Here is a 23,912-nt window from a genome sequence, read left to right as displayed (position 1 = left end):
CACAAAGTCACCAGCACCGAACATTAACATTTTAACACATGGGTATGGGATCTGTGGGGCTGCTGAAATATTTTTTTGTTCGTATTTCTTTGATTGAATATCTAATCATATATTGATTTAACTGCATTTCCTCTTTTGCATGAAAATGTTGACAGTCTTTCTGGGTGAGTTCAATGCCCTGCTATATGCCCACGGCTGCCTGACAACATACATTTCCCACCGGAATGTGTCTACCTGTTCCTGTCAGCCATTCTAAGTGTTCCTGTCCACTGGGTATCTTATTTTGGATTTACTTTGTATTTCCCTGGCTGCTTTCACATTCATTGGCTATTTATACTTTTAAAAGACTCTGCTCATTTCTTTGTGCCGATTTTCTATTGGGTATTTGTCTTTCTCTTATTAATTTACAAAAGGCCTTTAAATATTATGGATACTAAACTACCCACCTGTTATGTGTTGTTATGGATTGAATTGTGTCTCTCCCCCACCCTCAGATTCATGTTTAAGTCCCAACCCCTAGGATCTCAGAATGTGACCTTATTTAGGAATAGGGTCCTTACAGATGTAATTAGTTAAGATGAAGTCATATGGGAGTAGGGTGGACCTCTAATCCAATATGACCATTGTTTTTATAAAAAGGACAAATCTGGACACAGATATGCATATTAGAGACAGTACCATGTGGAACTAAGTTATAATGCTTAGAAAAGATCCTTCCTAAAACCTTCAGAGGGAGCATGACCCTGCAGACACCTGGATCTTATGCTACTGGCCTCCAAAACAGTAAATTTCTGTTGTTTAAGTCACTCAGTTTTTAGTACTTTGTTACAACAGCCCCAGTAAACTAATATACGTGTATAACAAACGTATCTTCCCAGTTTGTGGCTTTCGTTAAAAAACAAAATTTTTTACTGTATTTTCTGACGAGCAGAGTGCATAATTTTAACATGGTAGAATACACCCATCTTTTTCTTCTATGGTTTGCACTTTATGACTTTTTTAGAAATGCTTTGTTATGCTAAGGTTGCAAAGATATTCTCTTTTTTTTTTTTTTTTTTCTTTCGTTTGTTTGCTTGTTTTGCCTTCTAAAAGTTTGGTCTTTCAAACATAAATCCTTGGATTATCTGGACTTGATTTTGGTATATGGTGTGAGGTAAGGCTGTTTTCATTTTTGAGGTAGTGACCATCTTTTTTTCTCCTGTCTTTCTGCCCCATGAGACAATGACTTTGTAATTTTATATTACTCTGCCCATCCCTCCAGGTACAGAACAGACTCTTGATAAATGCTGACGGACAGAAACATTTGTTTATATCCTGCAAATGAAGCTAAACTTTCCAGGGAAGATAGGAGAGAAGCTCAATCTTTGGATATGGAGAGTTCCTGTACAGCACTCAATGGCCATCTAAATTCAGTCCACATACTTCAGACCTACTCAAGCATCTCAAAAAGAGTGAGACCTTGACTCTATCATAAATTGAACTCCCAGAGAACATCTTATAGCAAAGATGGCTGGTCTAACAGAGATCACTCCACTACATGCGGCACTATCAACCCAAACCTGAAGTGACAGCATGAAGCCTTGTCTCCAGCTACCCAGTATCCATAACAAAGGACTAACAGTGGACACAATTATGTTAAGGGAGAGTCTCCCTCAAGTAGAAGGAGCAGCACCCAGGAAAGGCCAGGGCACTAAGGGGCAAGTGGCCGGGAGAAGTTCTACCAGCTAAGGGAGAGCTTTTGAGCCAAGAGGGCCCAGCCCCAGACCCTTCTTCCATCTGCTCATTCCATTTTTGGGTAGGAAGTCCCTCTCTGCTTCTCTGTGTCTCCCCAACACCTACCCAACTTCAGATCCAGCCCGAGCATCCTGTCAATAGTTACTTATAGACCACATGTAGGGCACAGGGCTAGCATACAGGAGTCACTCAATGATTATCCTGACTGTCCTGACACCAAGCACCCAGAAGTGAGCAAGACAGTCAAGGTCCCTGTAATGCAGTTCCTGAGAGTAGGGTGGGCCCTAAATCAAACATAATTGGTGTCCTTATAAGACAGACGTGGTCAGAGAAGAACACCACGTGATGACAGACAAGAGATCCAGGTGCTACATCTGTAAGCCAAGGAACGCCAAGGACTGCCTGCCACCAGAAGCTAGGACAAAGGCATGCAACAGAATCTCCCTCAGCCCCTCCAGAAAGGAACCCCTGCCAACACCTTAATTTTGGACTCCCAGACTCCAGGACTGAGAGAGAATAAATTCCTGTGGTGTTAAGCCACCGAATCTGTGGAACTTTTGATGGCGGCTCCAGGAAACTAACACAGTGATAGATTAAGCAAAGGAATCAGGTCACAGAGCTACCTTCCAATGCCAGCTCTAGCAGGTCCTGACTATGTGGCCTTGGATATGCTGCTGAACCTCTCTGGGCCCCATTTCCTATCCTCCTGGGAAAACAGGGGACAAAATATATACCCCATGACATTCTAGTAGAGAATAGCTCTTTTTTAAATTCCTCTGTTGCTGGCATCACCGGGGTCCCTCCTGGTTTTCCGCTTACTCCTAGCTTCCATTTTTTGGTCTTCACTGTTCTCATTCCTTTTCCTTGGCCCTTAAGTACAGTCTTCCCCAGAATTCAACTCCTGGTCACCTTTTCTTCTTACATTATACAGTGTTTCTTGGCAACTTTGTGCCAGGCACAGAATTCTGAATGCTTTCCTTTAGTCTCCCATTTGATCGTCACTACAGCCCTCTGGGAGAGGGACTACTAATACCCCCACTGCACATATGAGTAAAGGGAGACAATGGATTGTTAAGGCATGTGCCTGACATCACACAGTGAGCAGGGGGCAGAGCCAGTGTGTGATCTAATAAGAGATACATATTTGGATTTTTGTCCCCTGTTTCTGGCATACAGCTTCTAATACCCTTGGAATCTCTGGGGAGATAAGAAGGGCTTGTGTATGCTAATGAGATGACTAAGGGCTGGGGTTCCCTACATAGTTTCAGGAAGAAGGCTGGTTGCTAGAGAGACCAAAGCACAATGAGAGGGTTGGAACTCTGGGGAGGGGCGGGGGTGGAGGCTGAGTTCAATCGCCAATGGCCAGTGATGTAATCAGTCATGCTTATGTTATTAAACTTCCACTAAAAAAAAACAAACAAAAAACAAACAAAAAAACTTTCCTAAATAACAGGGTTTAGAGTTAGCACATCGAGGTGCTGGGAGGATGGTGGACCCCGACAGGGAACAGAAGCTCCGTGCCCCCCTCCACCCAATACCTTGCCTTATGCATCACTTTTGTTTAGCTGCTCCTGAGTTTATATCCTTTAAAATAAACAAATAGTAAAGTGTCTTCCTGAGTTTTGCGAGCAATCCTAGCAAATTATGGAAGCTGAGGCAGAGGTCAGAAGAACCCCTAGTTTATAGCTGGGTCAGTGAGAAGTATGGGGACACCTGGGACTTGCAATTGGCATCTGTGATGGGGGCGGTCTGGTGAGACTGAGCCCTTAAACCGTGGGATCTGAACAAACGCCAGGCAGTGAGTGTCAGAACTGAACTAAGTTGTAGGATACTCCGTTGGTGTCTGGACAAACGGGGAATGTGTTGGTGTGAATAAAACACTCCATACATTTAGTGTCAGAAGTGTTATGAGTAAAAACGGCTTATAGGGTATGAGTCTAAGGAGGCTGATTCCAGATTGTGCCTTTTTTTTTTTTTTTTTTTTTTTGGAGAGAGGGAGAGAGAGACAGAGTGTGAGCAGGCGAGAGTAGAGAGAGAGGGAGACACAGAATCTGAAGCAGGCTCCAAGCTCTGAGCTGTCAGCACAGGGCCCAACGCGGGGTTTGAACTCACAGACCGCAAGATCATGACCTGAGCCGAAGTCTGACGCTTAACCGACTGAGCCACCCAGGCGCCCCAGATTGTACATTCTTGACAACTGTGCTCTTTGGCTTTTATCCCCACTGTCCCCCACTGAAAACTGAGGCTCAGAGAAGGCAAGTAATTTTCCCAAGGTCGCACAGTGAGTATCCCCTGCCTGGGTATCCCCATAACATGAGTGCCCTGCCTGAGAGCTCAGTAAATATTTACTGAATGGACGAAGGTATATGTGGTCAAGTCAGGATTTGAACTTGGGTCTGTAAGGCTTCAAAGCCCACCCTCTTACCTAGTCCAGGGCCTGGCACATGGCAAGAGTCTAATACACCTAGTGATCAATTTTAGAAAAAAACAAGAAAAGCACAGGCATTCCTGTAGCTACTTTGCTCTCTTACGTCAGCTGCCCTCAAAAGCCCTGTTATTAAAAAAAATCGCACTTTCTCTCAGCCTCAATTTGGGGGGTGGCTATAGGCAGCAAATGTTTCTGTCTACTTGGCATCCTTCACCACTTATTCTGGTATCAGAAGCAGTCTGGCTGTGGTTTGGGTGGGGCTGACCTTGGGCACTGGACCCCACGGGAGAAGTCTGTGGAGCTGTGCTCAAGAAGGTCCCAGAGCTTCCCAGGTGCCTCGCGGTTCAATTCCTCCTTTGCTTCTATGCCCTGTCCCAGTGCCCTTTCTGTACTACCCTCGTTTCCTCCCAGAGCTGGTGAATGCCAGCTCCACCGTTTACCAGGTTCTCCAACTCCTCAGCCTTCGTGTTTGTCTCTGCACAACGGGACAGTAGGAACACCTGCCATGTAGAGCTCAAGAAAGAATTGAGGGGAAGAACTGAGAGCCCAGCAGTTAGCAAGCGAATCCGTTATCATTTTACGTATCATTTCCCTCAAGCTGGCCAGAGTCAGTTCTGCGGCTGCTTGAACCGAAGGCCCTTCTCTCAGTCCCACTCTTTCACTTTGCATCCTAGTCACTGATGGCCATGACTTGTTTGGCCGCTGCAGGAAATGAAGATGCACTGAGCTCCAGCGTCACCTAAGTTCGAGTCCTGGCTCCGCCATTTATTCCGTGAACTTCTGAGGAAAGTCATTCATTGCCTGGAGTTTCAGTTTCCTCGGGTGTCAAACGGGGATGATCGCTGTCCCTCAAGGCTTGTATGATTCGGCAGGGTCACGTTGGAAAATGCTTCCTTTGGACGGTGTCAGGAAATAGGACGTATTGACAGATGCTCACTATTTGTTTGAGTGACAAGTCTTGAGGGAAGGGACCAGGTCTCACTCTTGCCTGTAGCCCCAGAACCTACGACTGGTACAGGCTCCGTCAGTGGTGACAGTCCACCGAAATCTTCAACCTCTGCCTCTCTGAGCGGAGCCCCAGCATTGCCTCTGAAACTTACCATCAGACACCGGGGCCACCCACGCACCAGACACTTAAGAGCTCCAGCTTTACCGTCTCAACCCCTCCCGGGGTTGACAAATCACTTGCTGGCTCATGTTGCTTTAATTTCCTTGGTCAAACTGAGTCACCGTTCCTTAGCTAAGAAGACTTTAGCACAATCCCATGGTAGTGATTGCCAGCAACATTTACTTGGGGCTTACCAGCAGTGAGTGCACATCAACAGAAGCCTTGCGATGGGCTGGGCCCGTGCGAACACCATAGGCATTATCAGATGCCACCCTCACTGCAACTCTTGAGGTCGCATTTGCTTTTCCTGCCATTTTCCATAGAAAATAGAAGGAAGCTGACCTTCAGAGAGAGAGAGAGGGTGGAGGCCAAGAGCAGATGCCAGACTTCGAATGCAGACTCCTCCATTCACTAACTGCATGGCCTTGGGTAAGTTATTTCAGACTTTCTGTGCCTTAGTTTTTTAATTTTTTAACATTATTTTCTTTATTTACCTATTTTTAAGATTTTTTTAAGTAATGTCTGCCCCCAACATGGGGCTCAAACTCACAACCCTGACATCAAGAGTCCCATGCTCCACCAGCTGAGCCAGCCAGGCACCCCTGTGCCTCATTTTTTTTTTTTTTTCATGAAAAATAGGGATAATGATAGTTCCTGGGTGATTTTCAAATTTATATGGAAAGCCCTAAAATGATATAATCCCTGGTCAATGGGAAGACTCAGGAAGAGTCAGAGATCACCATTATTTTCAGGACAATCAGTAACTGCCCCAGGTCACCTCACTGCCAGTGGCTGGGCTGACTCTAGCCTGAGGATCTGTGGGATGGCTGGGCTGTACTCTTTATATGGCACCACTGTATACATACATTGTGCCCTGTGCTTTGAGCCTCAAGGGGCCCTCTTGTGGCCCACAAACACACCCTGAAGTAAGTACCACTGTGATCAGCGGTATGTGGATATTTAACCCTCCAGGAGGGGAAAAGGCTCTGATTTGGAGTATTTGTCAATTTCATACACAAGGGCTGACCTCAATGTGAAGTCCTTCGGCTTCCGAAATTCCTGACAATTTAAAATGAGCTCTGTGAACCAGTGCAAGCTAGCTCCAGCACACCATATCATCCCCATTTTATAGACAAAGAAACTGAGGCTTAGACATGATAAGATAACTCTCCCACGACCACACCTCTAGAGGATATAAAAACCAGGACTTGAACCCAGGTCTGTATATTCTAGGGCCTATGCTCTTAGTCACCACAGACCCCTTCCCTTGTGGGGTGAAGGAGTGTGGGACAGCACCCCCACCTAAAAGTCAGGCAACTGACTAGTCTCTGAAAGCTGTCACTGAAAGCTGTGTGACCTTGGACAAGTCACTCAACCACTCTGTGCTACAGTCTTCTCATCTAGAAAACAGGCTTGGTGCAAGTCATTACTGGTTCCCCTTCTAATTCACATTATAACTAGGAATCAGAAACTCATGTTGAGATCGGAAATGCAAACTCTACTTCTTTTCTAGGAGGAGAAAAACAGGAAGGACTACATGAAAAGAAACTTCTAGTTAATGTTCCCTTCTAAGGCTCTGCTCGGGCCGGCCCTGGCTGCACAGTGTTGCCAAAACACTGCTGTTCACCAAAACCTGGGCGGGAAACCCTTTTAACACACACAGAGGCCAGGATCCGACTGAGAGGGTCAAGGCTGACAGCAGCTTAAAGAGCAATGCTCATTAAAAACCTGACATTTGCCTTGTCGAGGGCCTCGCCGGTTATGGTATCAGGTGGTGAGTGATCTCAAAATACAATATGCAGTCGGGAGAGGCCGGGGCCGTGTATCACTCCAGGCAGTTTCCAGGAACTTGGCCCAAGCTACACAACTCTGGATACCTCAAATCGTCAACTATTTTTCCTTTTAAAAGATGTCCTAAATTCTTTTGATCTCTGTCTGCCTGACACATGGTAAGACAAAGGATATGCTGAAACACAAACTGGACCCTATGGCCAATTCCTCATGGCCTGGATCTTACTTGCTTCCCAACCTCTTCTTTCTTTTTGGCTTCCTCCCTCCTCCTTCCCAGTGCACGAGCTCCCGGTCAATACTTACTCAGTGTATATTATATGCCAGGTGCTTTGCCTGCCTGATCTTGGTTTATCAAGATGTAATGTAGTGGAGTAGAGTGGCTAACAGCACAGCCTCTGGAGCTGGACAGCCTGGGTGCAAATCCCAGTTCTGTGGACTTGGGCATGTTACTTAATGCATGCCTCAGTTTTCCCCATCTATAAAATGGGATGATAACAATAGTTAATACAATAGAAACGCTTAGCACCATGCCTGTCATACAGTGAGTACTATGTCACAGTCAGCTCTCTGTATGTATTATCTGCTCCAAGTCCCCTATGCCGTAAGCACTGCATTATTATCCCTCATTTACAGGTGAGGAGTTGGACTCACGTTCATGCAGCTGGTAAATGGTGAAGCCGGGACATTGACCAGGTCAGTCTAACTCTAAAGCTAATGCTCTTTACACAACAATATTTATTCAGTTCAAAAAACATCTACCAAGTTCTTTCTATGTGCCCCAAATACCAAGAATAAGTAATAGGAGACGCTGATATTATGGAAAGCCTGGCCAAGCCTTTAGCCATACATTGACAGGATGCAGAAGGGAACTTTTCCTTTGGCCTCCTGGGCCCAAAGCTGGGGACAAGACACAGGGACTAAGGAGCCAGCAACAGTGGGTCCCAGCACCTCCCTCTGGGATCTTCAAGAGGCAGAGGAGTACTGCTCGCAGGACTCAAGCCCACCCCCATTCCCTGCCTCTGTAAGCAAAAAAGTTGACACTGGCTGAGTGGGGAAAGCTGAGGGCTGTCCCTGCCCATCCACCCCAAAGCCGAGAGAGATGGCTGCCAAGCAAGTCATGTGCAAAGTGACTCACGCCCCTACAGGAAGGGGACACTGGTGCCTTCTTCTCTAGGGGCGTCTGGTTAGCCAGGGGTCTTGCTCGTCTGTTTGTCACCATCCTGACGAGAGGAAAGGAGAAATGGAGAGAAGCGGCAAGCAGAGAAAGGGAGAGCAGGGAAGATCCTGCATTCGGAGCCCTCGAGGTGGCAAGAGTAAGCGTGGGGACACAGAAGGTGTCACCCCAGCTCCCAGACCGCCGAGCTCCCTGCTGCCAGTGCTGTATCTTTCCAGCCAGGAGTCTCGCTGGCCACCGCAGGCCTCTCTCTTCATGTCCACAAAGCAGGCTGGAGGAACCCAGGGAATTAAGGGTTCCTGAAGCAGCCCTCAACTTATGACTGCCTTAGGGAGCTGGTGAATAGACGCCCTGGCACCCTCGCCCCTGCACCAAGTGCCTGGGAAAATTGCACCCCATGGTGGTAACCTGCCTGATAACACGTCCTGTACAGGTCTCACTCCCCTACTTCCCTTCTGGTTTTTCTCAGCAGCAGCCCCAAATAAAATACTTGCACTCAAATATTGGTCTCAGGGTCTGCTTCTAGGAAAGCCCAGGCCAGGTCACAGATGACTTTCCCATGGCCAGTGAGCCCCATAGAAGGCAGTGGGATTGGGCCATCTGATCAGGACCCATCTTTGAGAGCTGGTCCTCCAGTGAAGGTAGCCCAACAGCAAAAGGCCAAAGGCTACACTCCCAGGGCCAGGGCAGCCCCCCTCCACTCTGGGAACTTCCAAGAGGTGACATCTGCCTGCTACCAGGGCCAGGTCTTAAACCCCTGACTGCCAAGGTTCTTTGGTGTGTTAGCCAGGGAAACGGCAACAATACCAAAGAAAGAACTGGAACGGTGGCAGCTAAAGAAGAGACATTCACTCTTCCTTCTCCTAAACCACGCTCCCTCCCACTGTGAGGCCGCTGAGTGGCAGTGACAGGCTGGAATGTGGATGTGGTGACAAGCCTTCTTCTACCAGGTGGACAGGGGCAGGACTCAGGGAAGGACAGGCCCCTGAGAATCCTCCCTGGGACTTCTGGAACTTTTAGAAGACAGGATGTCTCCTCCCATGTGTGTGACCTGGCTGGTGGGAGCTTAGCCTGGGGCATCTTGTGGCTGCTTTTGCTTCTGCACAGGAAAGATCTTCCTGGGAGAAAGGTAATGGAGGAAGGCACAGGTGAGGAACATTCCGGCTGAGAAAGATTCTCAGCGCACAACCTACCTCCTAGACCCAGGGGTGCCAGGAGCCCACACTACCACAGACCTTCCTCTCTGCCCAAAGCTAGTTTGAGATGGGTTCTGTAAGCTTTTTTTTCTTTTAAGGTTTATTTATTCATTTTGAGAGGGGGACAGGGGGAGCGGGGAGAGAGAGAGAGAGAGAGAGAGATTGAGAGAGAGTCAGAGTACTAAGCAGGGTCCGCACTGTCAGTGCAGAGCCTTACGTGGGACTCGATCTCATGAACAAAGAGATCATGACCTGAGCCAAAATCAAGAGCTGGATGCTTATTAAAAAAAAAAAAAAAAAAAAAAAAAAAGGTGGGGGGCACCTGGGTGGCTCAGTTGGTTAAGCATCTGACTTCACCTGAGTTCATGATCTCACAGTTCATGAGTTCGAGCCCCTCATCGGGCTCTATGCTGACAGCCCAGAGCCTGGAGCCTGCTTTGGATTCTGTCTCCCTCTCTCTCTGCCCCTCCCTGACTCGTGCTCTGTCTCTCAAAAATAAATACACATTTAAAAAAAAAAAAAAAAAGAGTTGGAAGCTTAACCAACTGAACCATCCAGCCGCTCTGGTTCTCTCAGTTTTAACGAAGATTCCTGATGAAAACAGACGTTTTGAGGGCCATCCAAGAAAGTAAATCTCTTTACCTCAGAGTCACGTGATTTTTTTTTTTTTCTATTCCTCAATTTAAAGAAAGGCAGTTCCCACAACGACACCTATCTTGGTCACCAAATCAGACTGTTCTATGCACATTTTCAAAAATCCAATCAGTTTGGTGCTCCCGAGGAAAGCCATGAGCATGCCCCCTGGTCTCTAAAGCCTTTCCTAAACAGGCTCCAAGCAAAAGTAGAATTCCTTCTAAGGGGATAACTCCAAAGGTAGAAGGAAGCAAGGTACATATTCATATAAAAATACAGGGGCACCTGGGTGGCGCAGTCGGTTAAGCGTCCGACTTCAGCCAGGTCACGATCTCGCGCTCCGTGAGTTCGAGCCCCGCGTCGGGCTCTGGGCTGATGGCTCAGAGCCTGGAGCCTGTTTCCGATTCTGTGACTCCCTCTCTCTCTGCCCCTCCCCCGTTCATGCTCTGTCTCTGTCCCAAAAATAAATAAACGTTGAAAAAAAAATTAAAAAAAAAATACAGTTATACTTATGAGAGATACAGTCTTATCACATACTCGAGTTACATGGGGGTAGGTCAGTTTACAAAGTCATCGGCCAGGGCTGTCTCCTAAATAGATTATATCATGCGGTCATGGGTGTGGGCTTAGAGTTAGTCTCAGGTTCAATTCCCCATTCCAGCTGTGCAACCATAGGTAAGTTCCTCGAACTCTCTGAGCCTCAGGCTCCTCATCTATGAAATGCAGGTCCCATTACTATCCACCGGGTAGGGTAATGTAAGTATTGCACCCAGCCCAGGGGGCTGGGATGCAGGAGTACCCAGAATACATTTATTGCTAAATGTGGGTCTCTGAATCTTATCTGGCAAAGGCAATATGCACAGACTTCACTTCCTAAGCCACGAGACCCTGAATACTAGGCAACGAAGATCTAAAAGGCGTTCCTTTGGTCAGAGTAAATCTCAGGCTAAAGCAATTTTCAGAAACATAAATATCCAGCATCCCAGTGTGCAAATATCACTTTTGACTAAACACATTTTCTTCTTCTGAGCGCAAATCAAACACTTCTCCTCAGTAGGAAATCTGGCTTTGTAATAAAAGATGCTACACCCCTACACGACTCAGAATTATGCCCCAATAACTTTTAAGAGCACTCTAACCTGAGTCTGCTCCTTCCCAAATGGCTCCATAAAACATAATCCTAATGGCAGTCTGTGTGGGCCACCCGGCTCCTTCAACCATCACAAGAGCCAACCAGTGAGCCATGCTTTAGACCCGTATGCCCGGCTTGGACAGCTGGCCCTTTCCACCTGCCCCCAGCCACCCAGCGCTGCTCAGCAGGAGACCGCATTTAGAATCTCCTAGCACATTCGCCCAACTGCGATTCATCCAAGACTCAGGACCTTGGAATCAGTGAGGCTGAAGTCCGGGAGCCGCCACTGCTTGCGAAAATAAGGGCAGAGCCAGCATGGTGGCAAAATTCCCACTCTGTCAGACAGTCTCGTCTACAGCGCCCCGAAGCCAGAGTTGAACGTCTAAGGGTTGGTCCTGGACAATAAAGATCGTGCCTTTATTTTTTAATGTTTTTAAATGTTTATTTTTAAGAGACACAGAGTGCGAGCAGAGGAGCAGCAGAGAGAGAGGGAGACACAGAACCTGAAGCAGGCTCCAGCCTCCAAGCTGTCAGCACAGAGCCCGACGTGGGGCTTGAACCCACAGACCGTGAGATCATGACCTGAGCTCAAGTCAGACGCCCAACTGACTGAGCCACCCAGGTGCCCCAAAGATTGTGCCTTTAAGTTGTCTCTCCAGCTGGCCCCTCGTGCCCCTGCACCTCACACACAGGTTGGGGCCATCACCTCCTATCTACAAGACTGTACGTAGCAAATGACTCCTAAGTGTGCCTCTGCTTTCTTCTCTCTTTGCATCCCAACACTTTACTATAAAGACGGTTACATACAGAAGAGCTGAAAGACCTATACATTCACCTCCTTTATACACATCACCTCACTTCTGCAATGCAGCTATTAATATTAATAATTCTACATTAATAATTTAGAGATAGGCTAGACTTGCCTTATTGCGTACCTAACGATCTTTTTGGAAGGCTTTTTATTTTTTTTAATTTTTTTTTTTTTAACATTTATTTATTTTTGAGACAGAGAGAGACAGAGCATGAATGGGGGAGGGTCAGAGAGAGGGAGACACAGAATCCAAAACAGGCTCCAGGCTCTGAGCTGTCAGCACAGAGCCCGACGCAGGCCTCGAACTCCCAGACCGCGAGATCATGACCTGAGCCGAAGTCAGCTGCCTAACCAACTGAGCCACCCAGGCGCCCCTGGAAGGCATTTTATTTATTTATTTATTTTTTTTTTTAACGTTTATTTATTTTTGGGACAGAGAGAGACAGAGCATGAACGGGGGAGGGGCAGAGAGAGAGGGAGACACAGAATGGGAAACAGGCTCCAGGCTCTGAGCCATCAGCCCAGAGCCCGATGCGGGGCTCAAACTCACGGACCGCGAGATCGTGACCTGGCTGAAGTCGGACGCTTAACCGACTGCGCCACCCAGGCGCCCCTGGAAGGCATTTTAAAATAAGTTACAGACATTGGTACGCTTCTCCCTGAAACACTTCAGGAGGCAGGTCAGTAGCCAGCGTTCATTGTGTGTTTACAGCTCTTTGGGTTCGTGTGTGTGTGTGTGTGTGTGTGTGTACAAATGACACTTATGTACAACCAGATGCCTGAACCTCAAGTGTACCATGTGAGTTGGACAAATGCACACACCTGGGCATCAAAGTCCCATCGGGATGCAGAACCTCACTATTAGTCCAGAAATGTCCCTCTTGCTCCCTTCCGTTCGATCCCCGCCCCTACTGCTAACTTCCCATAACCAGTGTTCTGACTTTTCACCACAGATTAGTTTTGTTGGTTCTCAAACCAGTCATGTAGACGTGCTCTCCTGGGTCTGGCTTCTACTTAGTGTGATGTTGTTCAGAATAATGCTCTCCTTGTCATACTGTTTGTGACACCCCTCTATGCTGTTGTGCGTATCGGTACTTTGTTCCTTCTTATTGCTGAATAATGTTGCATTATATGAATATTCTATAGTTTGTTATCCTTCATCCTGTTGATGGGACACCTAGCTGTGTCCAGTCTGGGGCCTGTGACATGTAAAGCTGCTGAGACTATGTGTGTGCAATTTTTTGTGCAGACATAACATCGTCATCTCTCTTAGATAAATACCTAGGAGTGTCACAGCGAGATCATAGGGGCAGATAAATGTTTAGTTTCACAAAAAACTACCACAACTTCTTCCTAAGGGGTTACACCACCTTATACACTCCCACTGTCTGAGAGTTCTGGTTGCTCCACATCCTTACCAACATTTGGTGTTGTCAGTGTGTGTAGCTTTTAGGTAGGTGTGCAGTGGTATTTCGCCATGCAGGTCTCTGATGACTCATGATGTCAAGCACCCTTCCATGTACCTATAGACCATCTGTATGTATCTTTTTTGGTGGAGCGTCTGTTCAAAACTGTTGCCCATTTTAAAATTGGATTTTTTTTTTTTGAGTCATTGGAGTTCTTTTTATATTTTGGATATAAGTATCTTGTCTCCCAGTGATTTTTCTCCAGGGCAGCCTGACCAAGTCACCTCTCCTTCTCAAAACTCTCCAGGGCTTGCCATCACACTTAGGAATAGAATTCAAGCCTTTACCTATACTTTTAGCTCTAAGACTGATGTGAAGTGACCTTTTATACCAATTCAACCTCATCTCTCATGCTCTCCCTCTCACTTACTCTACTCCAGTCATCAACGTGCCAAACCAGCCTCAGGGCCTTTGCACTTCCTCAACTCGCTGTTTGAATGCTCTTCCCCCAGACATCCTCCAGGCTGACCCCCTCATTCCATCTAGCTCACCCATTTAAAGTAGCTTCCCCACCCTCACCACCCAGTCCTCCCTCTCCAGCTCCATAGCCTACCTTGTTTTCTCTCTTGGCATAGACAGTGAAACATGGCATTATTTGCTAACTCACTTATTTGCTACACACCTCCCTCCACCGGAATGTCAACTCCACGAGGGCAGGGACTTGGTTTGGCTTGCTGTGGAGAACCAGTATAACGCTGTGGTTATGGCACTTCACTTTTCAAGTCAAACAGCCTCAGTCCTACAGTCTAATTTAGCCTCGGTCTAAATTAGTTGCACAGACAAATTACTTAACTTCTCTCTGCCCAGTTTTCTCCTTTGTAAAATGGGCCCCTGTTAGGATAAATGAGTTAGCACATATAAATCATTTAGAGCACTGCTGGGCTCACAGGAGACACTGACTTATAGCTACATTAGAAATCCCAGCCCCTGGGGCGCCTGGGTGGCGCAGTCGGTTAAGCGTCCGACTTCAGCCAGGTCACGATCTCGCAGGCCGTGAGTTCGAGCCCCGCGTCGGGCTCTGGGCTGATGGGTCAGAGCCTGGAGCCTGTTTCCAATTCTGTGTCTCCCTCTCTCTCTGCCCCTCCCCCGTTCATGCTCTGTCTCTCTCTGTCCCAAAAATAAATAAACGTTGAAATGTTAAAAAAAAAAAAAAGAAAGAAAAAAGAAAAGAAATCCCAGCCCCTACCACACTGATGGTACAGAGCCTGCTTGGGAAAAATCCCAAGTCTCTCCTTCTCTCTGACTCTCCCCAACTTGTGCTCAACTCGCTCTCTCAAAATAAACAAGCTTAAAACAAAAAGAAAGAAAGAAAGAAAGAAAGAAAGAAAGAAAGAGAAATCCCAACCCCTAGAACCTGATCAGCACCTGACAAATGTATATGAACTAAATACATGAATAATTTATATAGGTACAATATTTGTGTTGTGTATTTACTGGGTCAAAATAATTATAATCTCCCCCCAGTTCGAGGGACTTTCACTTCCAAAAAGTACTTTCTCCTGAGAAGAGTTTAGCTCCATACAGACGTGCTGTAAGGGATGGAAGGTCGTAGGTGCTGTGTCTCCACTTGGGCACAACCAAAGCACGACCCACGCGTTACAGGATTCCAGCCACAAGCTGGAGTAAGAACTCTGGTCCCTGTATTTATTTTATTTATTTTCCTTAGAGAGAGAGAGAGAGAGAGAGAGAGAGAGAGGGAGAGAATCTTAAGCAGGCTCCATGCTCAGCGTGGACCCTGATGTGGGGCTCAATCCCACCACCCTGGGATCATGACCTGAGCCGAACTCAAGAGTCAGATGCTCCACCGACTGAGCCGCCCAGGCACCCCAGGAACTCTGGTCCTTCCTAACACTTTGCGAGTTTCTGCTATGTCCATGGGGCACCTCCTCTCCCACCACCTTGCCCACCCTTCCCAAAGCCACGTGATCTTAAGAGAAGATAAGCTGCCTTTATCCTTGGATATTTTTCTGGCTTCAAAAAGGCCTGAAGAAATATGTATACACCCATGTTTGTAGCAAAATTATTCACAATATTATCATACATTAGAGCATTATATATTTAAATTATAATAATATATATCACATAATATATTATAAAATATCACAATATATACTGTAACATATATCTCAATGACCAAAAGGATGGAAACAACCCAAATGTCCACTGACAGATGAATGAATGGACAAACAAAATGGGGTATATACATATAAAGGGATATTATTCAGGGGCGCCTGAGTGGCTCAGTCGGTTAAGCATCCGACTTCGGCTCAGGTCATGATCTTGCAGTTCGTGGGTTCGAGCCCTGGTCAGGCTCTGTGCTGACAGCTCAGAGCCTGAAGCCTGCTTCGGATTCTGTATCTCCCTCTCTTTCTCTCTCTCTCTGCCCCCTCCCCCACTCGCGCTCTGTCTCTCTCTCTCTCTCTCTCTCTCTCTCTCTCCTCTCAAAAATAAATACACATTTAAAAAAATTAAAAAACAAAAAAAGTAAGGGATATTACTCAGCCTTCGAAAGGAAGGGCATTCGGACACCTGCTACAACATAGATGAACCTCGAGGACACTGTGCTGAGTGAAATAAGCTGGTCATGAAAAGACAAACACTGCGTGATTCCACTTACGTGGTACCTAGAATAGTCAGATTCATAGAGACACAAGGAATGGTGATGGCCAGGTGCTGGGGGCTACGGGGCCTGGGGAGCTGTTGTTTAATGGGTGTAAAATTTCAGTTTGGCAAGATGGAAAGAGTTCTGGAGACAGATGGTGGCGATGGTTGTATCATGAATGTACTTAATATGACTGAAATGTACACTTAAAAATGGATGTGTGTTACTAAGATATCACCTCACGCCAGTCAGAGTGGCCAAAATGAACAAATCGGGAGACTATAGATGCTGGCGAGGATGTGGAGAAACTGAAACCCTCTTGCACTGTTGGTGGGAATGCAAATTGGTGCAGCCGCTCTGGAAAGCAGTGTGGAGGTTCCTCAAAAAATTAAAAATAGACCTACCCCATGACCCAGCAATAGCACTGCTAGGAATTGACCCAAGGGATACAGGAGTGCTGATGCACTTGTACCCCAATGTTTATAGCAGCACTCTCAACAATAGCCAAATTATGGAAAGAGCCTAAATGTCCATCTACTGATGAATGGATAAAGAAATTGTGGTTTATATACACAATGGAGTACTACGTGGCAATGAGAAAGAATGAAATATGGCCCTTTGTAGCAACATGGATGGAACTGGAGAGTGTGATGCTAAGTGAAATAAGCCATACAGAGAAAGACAGATACCATATGTTTTCACTCTTATGTGGATCCTGAGAAACTTAACAGAAACCCATGGGGGAGGGGAAGGAAAAAAAAAAAGAGGTTAGAGTGGGAGAGAGCCAAAGCATAAGAGACTCTTAAAAACTGAGAACAGGGGCGCCTGGGTGGCGCAGTCGGTTAAGCGTCTGACTTCAGCCAGGTCACGATCTCGCGGTCCGTGAGTTCGAGCCCCGCGTCGGGCTCTGGGCTGATGGCTCAGAGCCTGGAGCCTGTTTCCGATTCTGTGTCTCCCTCTCTCTCTGCCCCTCCCCCATTCATGCTCTGTCTCTCTCTGTCCCAAAAATAAATAAACGTTGAAAAAAAAAATTAAAAAAATAAAAAATAAAAAAAATAAAAACTGAGAACAAACTGAGGGTTGATGGGGGGTGGGAGGGAGGGGAGGGTGGGTGATGGGTATTGAGGAGGGCACCTTTTGGGATGAGCACTGGGTGTTGTATGGAAACCAATTTGACAATAAACTTCATATATTGAAAATAAATAAATCAATAAGTCAATAAATAAATAAAATTTAAAAAATAAAAGATAAATTAAGTGATTATTATGTGAATAGAAAAAAAATGGATGTGTGTTTTGTCGTAATTACTAATAATTTTTTAAAAGAAAGGTTTACACGGATTTCACCTTTAACGGCCAAAGTGTCGATTCACTGTGGACCACTTAGAGCAGAATTTCTCTTAGCAGCAAGAGTGACTTCACACTTATGTGATCACCCCATATGCTTCTTATTTCTCTGTCCCCATTTTCATGATCTCCTAGCCAAGTCTTATCAACAAGCCCCCCAAATTTACAGTAGCTCCATTAGCTACTAGCTTCCTGAATGTCGAGATCAAAGACACAATGTTCAAAGCCACAAAACAGCTGGGACATTCCGCTGTGAGCCAGAGAATGCCTACACGCTGGCCCGACCAGTCACCCGCTCCCATGGGTTCTCCAAGGCACAGAATGTAGAAGTAGACACTGAGATCCTACGCCATAGAGGCAGGCCAGGAACAAGACTGGAGAGTTCTGCCTTCACCTTATTGCACAACCCCATCTTCCCCGCCCATTCAACTGGCCAACAGATGCTTTGGTGAAGGTAGATGTTGGCCTGCAATGAAAATCAGCATTGACATCCAATGGCCTCAGCAACACTGCGTGAGGATTTTGTTTTCTGTCTCCGACACAGGCCTACTTTGCTCAATGTGGATTTTTGTTCAGAACCAGTTTCTCCTTTTCTACATATGGAATGAAAAACAACAGAGTTACCTGGATATCTGCTCCTAACACCCTCTGACCCTGTGTCTCCCTGCTTCCCAACAACTGTTTCCCCTGGAAAAATGCTCCCCACCCTGCGGGGACCAGCCCTGCCCTCACCCTGCCTGCATGGCAGACCCTGCTGTGGTCCTTGAACCTCCATTCTCCCCTTCTTCCATAGTGGGCTTTCTCACACTGACACTGCACACATTTTGGGCCAGACCATTCTTCATTGTGGGGGCTGTCCTGTGTCCTGCACATGTTTACAGCACCCCTGATCTCCACCTGCCAAACCCAAAATGGTTCCCAGGGCTGCCCAGTGTCCCGAGAGCAAAGCTGTCCCTGGCTCAGAACAACTGTTCTGCAGGAGAGAAGCTTTAAGCAGGCCTGTGGCTGCCCAGCTGCAGATCAGATTTCCCAGGCTTGTCCCAACCAACGTCTGGCAGATATGGGAGTACAAAAGGCTGGCTCCTGGCCTGAGGGAGGAAGGCACTGCAATGCCAACCCACGATCCAGAGTCCCCTCCCCGCCACAGATCAGCTGAGGCCAGGTCTTGTTAACACCATATCTTCGCTGGGCTCTCACCCTTTCCCTAGACTGCTCCCTTCCCTCCCCTGCAGGGTTTTCTCCTACATTCGGGTTTGGGCTAAATGACACTCCCCCTCTCCAGAAGATATGTTATCATCTAAACCCCCCACTACCTCAGAATGTGACCTTATTTGGAAACAGGGTTGTTGCAGATGTAATTATTTAAAATGGGAACATAATGGAGTAGGGTGGGCCCCCGGTGTCCTCATATGAAAAGAGAAGACACAGACACACACAGAGAGAAGGTCATGTGATGACGGAGGCAGAGACTGGAGTGACCACCAGAAGCCAGAAAGAGACAAGGAAGGATTCTCCCCCACAGGTTTCAGAGGGAGCGTGGCCTTGATCACGGACTTCTTACATCCAGACTGTGAGACAGTAAATTTCTGTCATTTTAAGCCTCTAATTTGTGACGTTTTGTCACAGCGGCCCTACAAACTAATCCACAGCCAAATCCTTATCTCAAGCTCTGCTTCCAGGGAACCCAACCTCAGACAACTGGCCTGTCTACTCACGGAGGTAAACTGCAACTGAGCCAGCCAGAGACCCCCAGAGTGTGAAGTCCAGAGCCGCCTTGAGTTGGGGGATGGGAGTCTGCTCTTCTCTCTGTCAGTTTCCACGAGACTTTCTTTGAGGGAGAAGGAAGGTGGCGGAGGAGAGGAGGGGAGGGTGGCAGGTGGGAGAAAGAAATTCACTTGGGGGAAACCTTCCTTCCTTCCATCCTTCATTCATTCAACAAATGCCAGGCACTGTTGTAGGTCCAGGGCACAGAGAAGTGAACGAAAGAGACAAAAATCTGTTCTCATGGGGTATACATACTAGTGCGGGAGGTAGACCATAGAATATATGGTCTGCAAGATGATGGTAAGTGTCGTGGGGAAAAGTAAAAGCAGGGGAGGGGGAGAAGGAGTACCTCGGGGGAGGGGGAGGGGGCTGCCATGGCAGCAGAGGGATGCAGCAGACACTGCCTCCGGTGCCAGCTACAGACGGTCTCAAAGCGCCACTTGGGCACATTATCAGCAGCACACGTGGTCTCTTTCTCTTTTCTGTCCCCGCCCCTGCGTGAGGCCATGGGAGCCCACCTGACCAGTGTGCAGGGGCCAGACGGCAGCCTGAAGAGTCACCACTCACTCCAGAGGTGCCCTCCTTCCCTGGGTCTCCTCAGCCCTCACTCCTGCTTCCTGGGATCACCTCCTAAATTAACTGCCTGCACCCGCGTCCTGGCCTTGGCCTCAGATTTCAGGAGATTCGGAGGCAAGGTGTGTGGATGTCCACATTCTCTGTATGTCTAGGGTGTTCCATAGATGTGCAGAATCAGGCTGGCCACAGAGTTTATTTTGTCCAGTGGGTCTCCCTCTTTCAATGGTTTCCCTAATTTCTCAATGGTTGAAAACCCAATGATACCACATATTGAGGAGGATACACGGAAAGCATCCAATATATCCTGATCGTGTGATGGGAGGAGGATACGGGATCAGAGCAAGCACTGCTAACACCTTGACCACCACCTCCTGGTCCTGATCACCTCAGTGCACACACACTTGCATCCAGCTGCCAGCTCTAGAGTTTTGTTTTTTGGGTTTTGTTTTTTTTTGTTTTTTTGTTTTTTTTTTGCACCTGTGGATGTCAAAGGTCTCTTTATTGCCAGGAACAGGCCAGGAATGCCAGGGGAAGAAAGTTCCCATCCCCCAACTGCCCTCATTCAATGGCTGATAGGAGTCAGTGTATAACCCCTCCGGCTGCACCACCCCTCAGGTGGAAAGACTCTTAGGATGTGTCTAATGCTGGCTTCCAGTTTTACAGCTCCAGTCACCCACAGGGGTGGGGGCCTGATAATGCAGACTTTATGTGACCTTCCCACTGCCTCCTGGTAATTCCTCTGGTGTCACCTCCCTAAAAAATGACTTCCTTTGCCTTGGGATTTTCTTCTTCTGGGGAAATACAAACTAAGAGAAGGATAAATCTCTCTTTGTACGGACCGATGGATGGACACACACACCACACACACACACACACACACACACACACACACACACACACACACACACATTAGAGCAACCCCTCCAGTCCCCAAGTTTAAAACCCATACCCCAAATGTGAGGCTGGATCATCAAATCCCTGGCCAGTACGGTTCAGCTCTGAAAAACACCTTGGTGTGTCTGACACAAAATAATTCCGCCTGCATTACACAGAATTGTCACCCTCAGCATGAATGGACCAGACTGGCCTCCAAACGGCTGGGTCTTTTCCTTCCCTCGGACTTCTACCTCATCCTTCCACCCACAGTACGTGCGCTGTTGTCCTCCAGTCCACAGAATGCCCAAGGGAGGGACTCTATCAGCCCACTGGGGACAGAGCCTGGTCCGTGGGTGGTTTCCCAAGCAGCCAATTACATGTCTGTGGGCTGGTGGAGGAAAGAAGCCAATCTCACAATTTGCCTGAAAAATATCCATATATCACCCGTTCTTCGGCCTTCATTTTATTTTTCCCAAATCAATTTCTGAAAGTCAAAATGACTGATTGCTTCATACCCTGGATAATCATTGTCCTTATTAAATACCTCAGCATTGATGACAAAAAAGCTCCCAGGGTGGTAGTGGTTACATGAACCTATACATGTGATAAAATTTCATAGAACACACACACACACACACACACACACACACACACACACACACACACGCAGTGGTGCATGTAAAAATGCGTGAAAATTGAATAAGGTCCGTAGTTTAGTTGACAACGTCAATTTCCTGGTATCGCTAACGCACTCTGGTTGTGTAAGATTTATCACTGGGGTTGCTGGATAAAGAGAACACAAGGAATCTGTGTTGCATTTGCACCTTCTTGTAAGTCCAAAACGTCCAAATAAGAAGGTTTCAAAATGCAAAGACACTTTAAATTAAAAAAAAAAAAAAAAAAAAAAAAAAAAATCATCTTTTTTTTTTCTTTTTTAAAGTCCCCAGCCAAGAAACAGCACAAAGTCACCCCCTTACCTGAGAACTGGGGATCAGCGCCTTCCACCAGTGCCCGCCTTTCACCAGGTCAACCTCGCACAAAGGCACGGAGACCTTCCCAATGACACAGTGGCGGGAGAACTTATCAAAATCCACCACAGTTAGCAGCAGGGTCCTCCTCTGCGCTTCCAGGAAGGGGATCTCGAAGGTGTAACGCTCCTCAAACACGGGCTTCTGGGTCTTGCGTTTGACCCCCGTCTGCTTAGAGTTCTTCTGGTCTGGCAGGAGACAGATCTTGACATAGGGGTTGGAGTGGGCCATGTCCTGGCGCGAGCCGTCGTGGGAGATGGGGGGCGGCAGGTCCCTGGCCTCGATCACCCTCACCGTCAGATGGTTGTGCAGCAGGTCGTACTGGGTGCTGAAGTGCAGCATGCCCAGCTGGTACTTGGACAAGATCTCTTCGTCTGTCAGAAAGTCCACATCGTCACTGTCGGAGTCGAGGGAGTAGAGCTGGGGCTCGAACTTTCTGAAGTAGTCATCTGGGGTATAGGTCCGTCTGAGCACCGAGGGCTGGATGGGCTCCTTTTTGGCGCTGAGAACGCCAAACTCGATGGGTTTAATATCAATGAGTGGGGAGCTGGGTCGTCTGGATTCAAGACCTAAACAGCCGCCAAAAAAGAACAATTAGCACCACCACATATGGGGCCAAGCCTGGGCTGCTTCTTGAGATTGGCAACATTTCCCAGACTCCTATATTGTTCACTCTGTTTCACAATGCTCTTCCCCATCTGCTCTCCACACCTTGAGATCCTCTTATTTATTCTATGAGAGGCAACAAGACGGCATTATCACCTCCATCACTGCCAGGCACTGTTCTAAACGCCTTGATATATCAAGTCACCTGATGGCCACAAGGTATTAGGGAATGACTAATCTGACAGATAGTAACTCTCCAAAAGGGACACAAGTACTAAGAGGAGAAGCCAGGAGTCAAGCCCAGGCTGTCCGGCCCCAGAGTCTTGACTCTAGCTGGTACCCTATACTGTCTCCACTTTCAGAGAGTGGACTCTGGAGCCAGAGCTTCTGGGACTCAGTTTCCCCATTTGTAAAACGGAGTCAATAATATCACCTACTTCAAAGATTGTGGTGATTCACAGAGCCAATGCATGGAAAGGGCTCGGCATAGAATGTGCACAGGGTACGAGCTCACTCAATGGTAACTGATGCACTTCTGCAAGAACCATGTTTGGACTTTACCGCTTGTGGGGCGCCTCCTCCCTGCCTATCAACCAGCAGAGTTCATTGCTCCCAAGTTCATCATTTGAATCTTTGCTCATCCCTCTATTCTAGCAATAATCACATGGAATTAAAAAAAAAAAAAAACTATTTAATTGAGGCACAACTGACATACAAAAAGCTGTGCATATTTAATGTACACAATTTGGTGAGTTGGGAGGTAGGCAGGCATCCTGAAACCGTCACTACAATCTATGCTATAAACATATACCATCACCTCCCAGTAGTCCCTCCCCCATTTTTCTCTCTGTTCCTAGGAGTTTGACCATTAGATTCCCCATCTACATGCAGTCATACGGCATTTGTTCTTTCATGACATTCTTGTTAATTGCTTGAACACCGGTCTTGCCTGTGAAAATTGTGAGACTCGTGTCTCGTGCATGGTTGGTATTCTGACAGCTGTGTGCTAAATGGAAATAATCCGTGTACAGAGCTGAGCATGAGACCCAGGAACTATCTAGACCAGTGCTATTCAAGAGAAATACAATGGGGACCAGAAATACAAACCACACAGGGAACATAAAATTTTCCAGTAGCCACAATTCTCTTAAAAGTACAAAGAATTGGGTGAAAGGGCACCTGGGTGGCTCAGTTGGTTAAGTGTCCGACTTTGGCTCAGGTCATGATCTCACAGTCCGTGAGTTAGAGCCCCGTGTTGGGCTGTGAGCTGGCAGCTCAGAACCTGGAGCCTACTCCCCCTCCCCCTCTCGCACTCTGTCTCTCTCTCTCTCTCTCTCAAAAAGTAAATGAACATTGAGAAAAAGATTATATAAAAAAAAGAAACAGGTGAAATTAACTTTAATTTGTTTGACATATAATCAAAATAAAAACATTTTAGTGAGACAGTTTAAAGTCTCTTTCATGTACTGTCTTCAAAATCATGGGTACATAACACATACATCATGTCTCAGTTGGGCTTAACCTCCCATTTAAATGGTCACCAGCAACATGCATTGGACTGCATAGGTCAAGAAGAGCCCTCCCATTTTACAGACGGAAAGACTGAGGCCTAGAGAAGCCTCACATCCCCTCTTTTCCACT

The 23,912-nt window shown here is 47.0% G+C and overlaps 1 protein-coding gene across 1 annotated transcript in view; it reads right to left on the bottom strand.

The window, feature by feature from the left end:
- The window catches only part of SYT17 (synaptotagmin 17), an 83,324-nt gene that overhangs the window by 46,017 nt on the left and 13,395 nt on the right, over positions 1-23,912 (bottom strand). The window contains exon 5 of the mRNA XM_047839336.1: positions 21,615-22,234. Coding sequence (XP_047695292.1) covers positions 21,615-22,234 — 620 coding nt within the window. The remainder of the gene's footprint in view (positions 1-21,614; positions 22,235-23,912) is intronic.

Source organism: Prionailurus viverrinus, chromosome E3 (assembly GCF_022837055.1).
Source record: "Prionailurus viverrinus isolate Anna chromosome E3, UM_Priviv_1.0, whole genome shotgun sequence".
Classification (NCBI taxonomy): Eukaryota; Metazoa; Chordata; class Mammalia; order Carnivora; family Felidae; genus Prionailurus; species Prionailurus viverrinus.
This window is presented reverse-complemented; position numbering and strand designations above follow the sequence as displayed.